The 8,819-nt window shown below is 35.9% G+C and overlaps 1 protein-coding gene across 1 annotated transcript in view; it reads left to right on the top strand.

Annotated features, from left to right (window-relative positions):
• LOC145254713 (uncharacterized) overlaps nt 1-2,896 on the top strand; it is a 392,254-nt gene extending 389,358 nt beyond the window's left edge. Inside the window, exon 7 of the mRNA XM_080113385.1 lies at nt 849-2,896. Within this exon, the coding sequence (XP_079969511.1) occupies nt 849-1,231 (383 nt within the window). The 3' untranslated portion in view covers nt 1,232-2,896. The remainder of the gene's footprint in view (nt 1-848) is intronic.
• Nucleotides 2,897-8,819: the final 5,923 nt, after the last annotated feature.

Raw genomic sequence — 8,819 nt, 5'->3', positions numbered from 1 at the left:
CCGGAGTTGCCTGGGTGTTTGGAGGTGTATGTTTAGTAAAGAAAAAGGTCAATTTTTTTAAAATTTGACCCCTATTATGACCCCTTAACATTTATTGTTTTGGGCTCAAATCAAGTTATTATGTTAGATATATGTCCAAGGAACCTATATCTAAAATTTCAAGTATTTAGCCCCAGAATTGTCTGAGGAGTTTCGTAGAGTTTTCCAATGTAAAATCGTTGAACTTTGACCCTTTACCAGCCAAATTTCTGCCCTAAAACTAATTACAAATATTTTCCCAAATCTCAGTACACTGTATATCAAATTTCGAGTCTGTAGACTTAAAATTGACAGAGTTATTGCGCAGGGAAATGTACACACACACACGCACACAGACATACGCACAGACACGTTCATTTTATAGATATATAGATTGATCATATATATTAATATTATTACTATTGTTTTTGTGTTGTTTATATTTAAATATCTATTGTTCAGGTAAGCTTCGTGTTATTTCTAATGTCAAACCTTAATAACCAATTCACACCTTCTTTTTAAATTTTACCAATTTCGCACATTTTCAAACTTGCTTTTAAAGTTAGTGTATTTCGTTTTGAAAGTCTCATTAATATAAGATGACAAATGAGATCTCGTATATTTCATCACTCTAACGATAAAAAAAAATTACGCTTCTTGCAAAATAAAAAAAAAACGTTTAAATAGAATATTTTTGTTTAAACTCTAATAATGTATTTGTAATTGAAAATCTAGCCAACGTATTATTATTATTATTATTATTATTATTATTATGTACATTTTTTCTGCATATTTTCATTTTTTTTCTTTTTTTTCATTTTCTTTTACAGATGAGCACTTTTTTCTTGACAAGCCTGCACTTCTTCCTGGACTTCCAGCTGCCTGGTCTGTGTTGCGACCGCTTACCTCCCCTTTAATGACGGCAGCAGCAGCAGCGGCAGCAGCTTCAGGCTCTTCCGGCGAACGTTCAATTTATTCTATTTACGGCGGGTTTTACGGACTGGCTCACTCGGCCGCTGTTCAGTCATCCGTTGCGATGGCTAATGTAAACCAAGGACGAATGGTCACATCATCTGTCGCAAAGGACATGCTGGCATCTTCTGCAACCACATCACAAGCCCAGACTGCAAACCCCATGGCGGCAGGCATGTACCACCCGGGATTCTATCGGTATCACCCGTATATGATACCAGATCGAAAAGCACTCTCTTAATTGATTGAGAGTTCCTATTTACTTGTCTCTGCACGAGGGCAGATTTAGACGCAATGTGGGCTTTAATGTGGGGAAAGTTCAGCTCCCCTTAAAGAGCATTCTAAATAGAAATAAAAAATACAAATTGTCTCAGTCATGAAGGATTTCTTCTCCACTGACGGAGGACAGGAAAGATGAAGTATATCATCAGGACAGATACTACTCCATGATCTTAACTCAGTGCTGCCAAGATAACTGGTTAAATTCTGTAAAATCTAGAATTTAGTATTAAGATGTTTTTATGTTTCTGAATTTTTGAGATGCGAACATATTATTTGTGTGATTTGAATTTCGAACTACTGTTCTCACCTTGAGTTATTTTCACAACGTTTCGGTCGATGTAACCTCCGACCTTTTTGAGGTGTGCCTCATGGAACTCGGATACCTTTCTGACGAACTACAAACATCTCTCTATCGAACTCCCGAATTCATCCGGAATTTTGAATTTCAACTGAACCCTTTATTTAATCCACAGTAATAGCGTGCTCTAGTTTCGTCATCCGTGACTGGATAGACATTGTATGTAATTCACGGTTTTAGTTTTGAGTTTCGCTTTCACTGAGGATTTAACCTTCAATCTCCAATAAGCGTTTACAGCTGGATTACGCCAACCACATTATCTGCTTCGCCACGGGCCATGGAACGCTGCCCCGTGGATTAAATACACATTTCTATTCGAAATTTTCTGCAGATACCCAAGTTCTACGAAATATTCCCGAGTTCGATAAAAGATTCCCGAGTTTGACAAAAAGATTCCCGAGTTAAATAAAAAGATTCCCGAGTTCAACACTAAGATTCCCATGCTAAACAAAAAGATTCCCGAGTTCAACACTAAGATCCCCGAGTTTGATAAATAGATTCCTGAGTTAAACAAAAATATTCCCGAGTTTGACAAAAAGATTCCCGAGTTCAACACTAAGATTCCCGAGTTTGACAAAAAAGATTCCCGAGTTAAACAAAAAGATTCCCGAGTTCAACACTAAGATTCCCGTGTTAAACAAAAAGATTCCCGAGTTCAACACTAAGATTCCCGAGTTAAACAAAAAGATTCCCGAGTTTGACAAAAAGATTCCCGAGTTCAACACTAAGATTCCCGAGTTTGACAAAAAGATTCCCGAGTTCGACAAAAGATTCCCGAGTTTGACAAAAGATACTCGTGTTAAACAAAAAGATTCCCGAGTTCAACACTAAGATTCCCGAGTTTGACAAAAAAATTCCCGAATTCGACAAGAGCCACTTAGTAATATGTGAGGTTACAACACTGTGAAAAGAACATTTGAGATGAAAACAGTCGACCAAAAACTCCAAATAATACGAATAAAGATGGTTTTCTTGTATTCTTTAGATATAAGGTTTCATATGAAAGCAAAGCAATAGTTTAGGTAAACAAGCAGAATGAATAAATGGGTATTAAAACGACTTTCGAAATTTCATTGTTTTTTTTTATTTTGTCTTTAATTAATGAAAATTAAAAACAATAAAAAGATTAAAGAAAAACACAAAAAGAAAATTAAACAGAAAAGAAAAAAAAAATCAGTGAATATGTTTAATCTTGCAAAACCTTGTACTCAAGTCGCTTTTGGCCTTGATAGGCAGCGATTCAGTAATAAATATTTGGCATAACGACTTCCGTGTTTCTTCTTCCGTCTGTTATAAACATAGATGTGTACGATACATATATCATGTTTGAAGAGATGCTTGTATTGATTGTTTGTCCAACATTCCTTCATATCTCTTCTCTTCTTCTATCTTCTATTCTTCTTCTATATAAATAAAATGAACTCATTTTTTCCCGTCTGATTTTGACATTAATAGGATTAAAAATCAAGATATTTCATGCAAATATAATATGCACAAACGGCAGAACAATATCTGAGGTGTGTTATAGGCTTAATATTTCTCAAATTCCTCGATAATCTTAGATTTCTATACTTTTTCTGCTGAGAAGTCACGGCCAAAATCGGTTAAGATCAATGGAAGTGGTAAAATATTTTCTCTCTAATAAATTCCTCCTCCCCCTGCCACCACTTAACACCGTTTGGGGATCGTTCACAAGAAACAGTTGAGAAGAGAACACCGGTTTGGCTTCGTAGTTCTTTCATGTGAAGTTATTTAAAATCACTAAACTAAGCTGCAGTGCTCTGTGGCGTAGTGGTAAGCGTGCTGGACAATTCACATTATATTTTCACGTTCGCGCCGACCTACCGTAGTCGTTTTTTTCCCCCCCTAAACAACTGGAATGGACTTTTCTTGGTGGCCGAACTGTTAACGTTGCAGATGTTTTTTTTTCACACTTTATTTTCCTACTTTTACTCATGACTCCGGGTTTGATCCTTCCTACTTACCTACCATAACATTTTTTAAAATTCCCCCCCGTCCCGGAAACAAACACTCGGGCAACGCCGGGTACTCCCGCTAGTTACATCTATATAAATAAAATGAACTCATTTTTTCCCGTCTGATTTTGACATTAATAGGATTAAAAATCAAGATATTTCATGCAAATATAATATGCACAAACGGCAGAACAATATCTGAGGTGTGTTATAGGCTTAATATTTCTCAAATTCCTCGATAATCTTAGATTTCTATACTTTTTCTGCTGAGAAGTCACGGCCAAAATCGGTTAAGATCAATGGAAGTGGTAAAATATTTTCTCTCTAATAAATTCCTCCTCCCCCTGCCACCACTTAACACCGTTTGGGGATCGTTCACAAGAAACAGTTGAGAAGAGAACACCGGTTTGGCTTCGTAGTTCTTTCATGTGAAGTTATTTAAAATCACTAAACTAAGCTGCAGTGCTCTGTGGCGTAGTGGTAAGCGTGCTGGACAATTCACATTATATTTTCACGTTCGCGCCGACCTACCGTAGTCGTTTTTTTCCCCCCCTAAACAACTGGAATGGACTTTTCTTGGTGGCCGAACTGTTAACGTTGCAGATGTTTTTTTTTCACACTTTATTTTCCTACTTTTACTCATGACTCCGGGTTTGATCCTTCCTACTTACCTACCATAACATTTTTTAAAATTCCCCCCCGTCCCGGAAACAAACACTCGGGCAACGCCGGGTACTCCCGCTAGTTACAAATAAAATAAAAAAGTGGTGTATATAATTGTTACGAAAAGAAAATATCGTATTACAAAAATCACGTAAATTGATCAAGTACGAGGGACGGTCCTAGACTAATACGTCCTATGTAATTCCGCCCGAATATATCACAGGGCTGCAAATTGCATTGATCTGATGACTTTACTTATGCGTAAATGACCTGGATGTTTCATATCTCTGCGGCAGATATTGACGGTTTCAGACTCTAAGAAAGCAACTTTTATAATTGACGTTCGTGAAAAACGGAGACACATCATCGAAGTCGTTAAACATTTTATTGTAGGATGGTTGTGGCTATGTAGAAATATAAACCCTGGGGCACAGAAGCTCGCTCGTTTCAATAGTACCGCTCCTGTCTTCGTTGCTCTTCAACATTTGGTTTAATAACTAGGATGCTTTACATTTAAAACGACCCTAGTAGTATAGAAATAATATCGGACCTGCGTGATCAGTTTTTTTTTTTGTTTTTTTTTTGTGTGTCAAAAGTGTTGTATAATACAATCGATAGTATATCATCCCATTCGCAAAGTGAAGTCACGAACGACGAGGGGCAAAGCTGAAAGAGAAATGAAGATCTCAAACATACAACAATGAAACCCAAAATTGTCACCCAAAAATTATAAACCAGTACTGACGCCGCTTAAATTAGATAAGCTAACGGGAACCGATAAGTTAAAGCGATTATGCCATGCATATAAATTATATATAAATAATCTAATCCATAATTAGACTTACTGTGTCTCTTCGTCTCCATTTTTTAAAACTGCATCGCCATCACCCAAGACGCAAGGTCACAGAGCGTCGCGAGGTGGAACAAATGTTTGCATATTTTTATGGAGTGTTTTTTTATTATTTATACTAGCCTCGGTGCCCGGATGTTTAAAGGTGCGTGTTGAGCAAAAAAAAAAAAAGTGGTGGTAAGAAGGCAGCCTCAAAACCCGTACAGTAAAAGTGGGAAAAGAACGTAACCCCTCCCTCCAAAGGCAATGTTTTGCTATCGCCCCTTTCGCCAAAGCGGAAGTCACGTATGTTGGTTGTTTGTTTTTGTTTTATGGCATATCAACCTTTTTCGGGTTATTTAATATCGAATCCAAAGATTTTGAAGAAAATTTTGTTAATAGAATATATTTGTTGTTTTCACGTCGGTTTCTATTTAACCCATAGTTGGGACCCCCAACAGGTACTACCACTCCGGGTCAGAGTGGACCTGGGAGCAATGGTAATTAAAGGGTGGCTCCACACTCCCAAAAGCCCACAAGCTGGGGCCTCACCACTGGATAAAGTTTAAGGTCATATCCAGGACCTTGTCACGTATGTTTAAATTAAGGCTAGTCAATCAAAAAGAGAGGATGACTTTTAAAAATATCGGCAAAAAAACGACCTCCTCCGGGTAGAAAAAGTGTCCTGTTGAGGGTGAAGGAGTTAATGTTTGTAGACAATTTTTCGATATTTTTCGTCTGAACGGTCGTACTTCAAAGCGATAGCGATCTTGTGAAAATCCGTCGCCTCATTCGAAACTTTTACGAATACATACAAACATAATACATGCACACCGACATAATGCATACATTTAAACAGTTAGGTGAGATTATAGATAACTGATCAGAATAGATGCTAAAGCGATAAAAATTGAAAAATATTGGAACTTGGCAGACGTTAGTCGAATGGAAGTGATCCTGTACGCATGCGCATACACATACCCCCCCATATATATACTTTTTTCCTGGTGCTTACTACTTATCAAGGTATGAAGGCCACTTGAGGATAAGTTTTAATGAATGTAACGTGGTAGGGAAGTTATCGCAAATGATGTAAATTGGGTAGAGTTACATTATTTATGAGGACGACTTAACAGGAATTTGTTTATATTAGATTTGAAGTTTACTATGTTGTAATTAGCCAAAAAGCATCCCAGCGAAACTGCGTTCCAAAGGCGGCAGTTCTGTGAAAGAAGATTTGTTCATGGAATATGCGATTACATTTAGGCAGAGATAGAGAGTGAGGAAAATCATATATAGTGGTTGTAGCTAGTCGAGTGTTTTTTTATGAATGTTTTGCAAGGGGGAACCATAGATTAGAGTTTAGACGAACAATTATCGTGAAAATAGCGATAGACATAGGCAAGCTCGCGATGTGTCTTCTGTGATATAGAGGTCGCAGGGAAGAAAGTAGGACATCACCCACTAGGTTTTTAAGTTGGTTTTGAATTCTATCACTGCAGGATAGGGTGTGCTAATAGAGGAGTGGCTCGGAGAAATTGACAGTTTTACTGGTTTCATACAAATAAAAAAGTGGTTGGATATTTATAAATTATACCTAGTGGACCAAGCTTATGAAAAGAAGTCTATTCATACAAAACTTGTTGGATTGTATAAAAGATTATAATGTCAATTAACCTGCGTGCGATACCAAGCGTTTTACCTTAGCATTTCTCGATTGATACAGTTCACGTATTGAACGATAAAAATATATTCCATTTATGTGTTGGGTTGATTTCTGCTGTTTCTTTTAAGTATGGATTGGTTATTTCGGTTCATATCTTTTAAATTAGTTACTTTTATATTTTTGTTTAAACCTTAAATAGAATCTGTATTTTTGGTGTGAGTGAAAAAAATATTCGTTTCGTTGTCCGTTGGTCTCTATCACCAGCAGTATCTACTACGTTTCAGACGATGGTGCTTCCGACTTTATTCGGCGGTTGGATTGTTTATGATTACTTTTTCCTCTGGCATTTAAACTTTGCCAGTATCAGATTTACTCGTGGAAACGCTGAGCCTTACTGTATGCAGTGATGAAATTGCAAACATAAAAACTCCCAGATACATCCAAGGACGGAATACTGTTGCCACATCTGGGCAGGAGCTGCTAGAAAGGACTTGTCCTGCCTTGATAGAGTTCAAAATAGACTTCGTAGCCTCGTAGGAGATGTCCTTTTCTCCTCCTTGCAACCTCTATCTCACAGAAGAGATGTTGCGAGTTTGTCTCTGATGTATCGTTATTTTCATGGAAAGTGTTCGACTGAGCTTCAATCTATGGTCCCCTCTCGCCAAACTTTCACAAGAAACACTCGTCTAGCTGTAAACACTATCAATAATTCCCCCCACTCTTTATCTGTGCCTAAACCTAAACGTAGATTCCATGAACAAAGCTTCTTTCTTAGAACTGCACGCCTGTGGAATTGTCTTCCGTTTTCCTGCTTTCCGGCTGACTACAATATGGTTGTGTTCTTATCCTTGAGTTGCCTCTTGGCCTTGATAATGTGGTGATGCCTTTGTAAAAAAAAAAAAGATAATTTCATGTAAATAAGCTAAGTCTGGCGCAAGATATTTTCTGGCTTTGTGCATAGGTTTGACTTCCTTAACAATAGGAAAAAAAAAACGAAATATCAACAGTAGTTGTCTTGAATAATTTGCATTTTCTATAAACAAGACGGCAGCCTCATATTATAAAGAGAAACCAATTTAAATCATCTTGTATAAGAATATCAAGTAAAAATTATATCTAGAAATACTTGAAAAAGTAAGACCTCTTTTAGGGAGACGGATATCTAATTTCAAAATGAGTATAGATATTAACAACATTCTTAGCGTGCAAACACACAGAAGAAACTAAAAAGAGAAATAATATTTTGTAAAAACAAATAAAAACACTTTCTTTTTTTTTCTATCTCACCCTTGTTATGCATTTAACTCTCTCTCTCTCTCTCTCTTCCTTTTCCTTTTATCTTTACTGAGTGCACTTGATCATTAAAAGAAAAAGCGCGGATCGAACTTACAGTTCAATTTTAGGAGAGAATTATATGTAAACTTGGAAACTTGGGACTTATGCAGGATACGAAACATGCTTAAATAATAGCGTTATTATTAAGAAACCCATTCTTAACATGGAGAAAGGAGGTTTAAAAAATAAAAACTATTCTATATTGTATATATGTGTGTGTATTGTATATACATCTATGTATTATATATATATTTATATACACATACATACAAATATATATATATATACATATACATACAAATATATATATATACATATACATACAAATATATATATATATACATATACATACAAATATATATATATATACATATACATACAAATATATATATATATACATATACATACAAATATATATATATATATATATATATATATATATATATATATATATATATATATTTGAAAGAGAGAGAGAGAGCGCAAGAAACTACTGTTTTAAAATTAAAAAAAAATATATAACTTGCAAGGCGTAAGTCTATATAAAATATTTTCTAAGCACGCCAAATATAAAATTTATAACACAGTTCTTATTTTTCGAGATCAGATATGAATGTTAGAATTGTTTTGATTATTCGGAAAATTATTCCATATCAAGCGTTATTATCACGACGTTTCGATCGATGAAACCTACGACATTCGCAGGTGGAAAGCCCATGT

This window comes from Euprymna scolopes, chromosome 30, assembly GCF_053919585.1.
Source record: "Euprymna scolopes isolate OS-2025 chromosome 30, ASM5391958v1, whole genome shotgun sequence".
NCBI classification, from domain to species: domain Eukaryota; kingdom Metazoa; phylum Mollusca; class Cephalopoda; order Sepiida; family Sepiolidae; genus Euprymna; species Euprymna scolopes.
The sequence above is the reverse complement of the archived record's forward strand: the minus strand, read 5'-3'. Positions and strand labels throughout refer to the sequence as shown.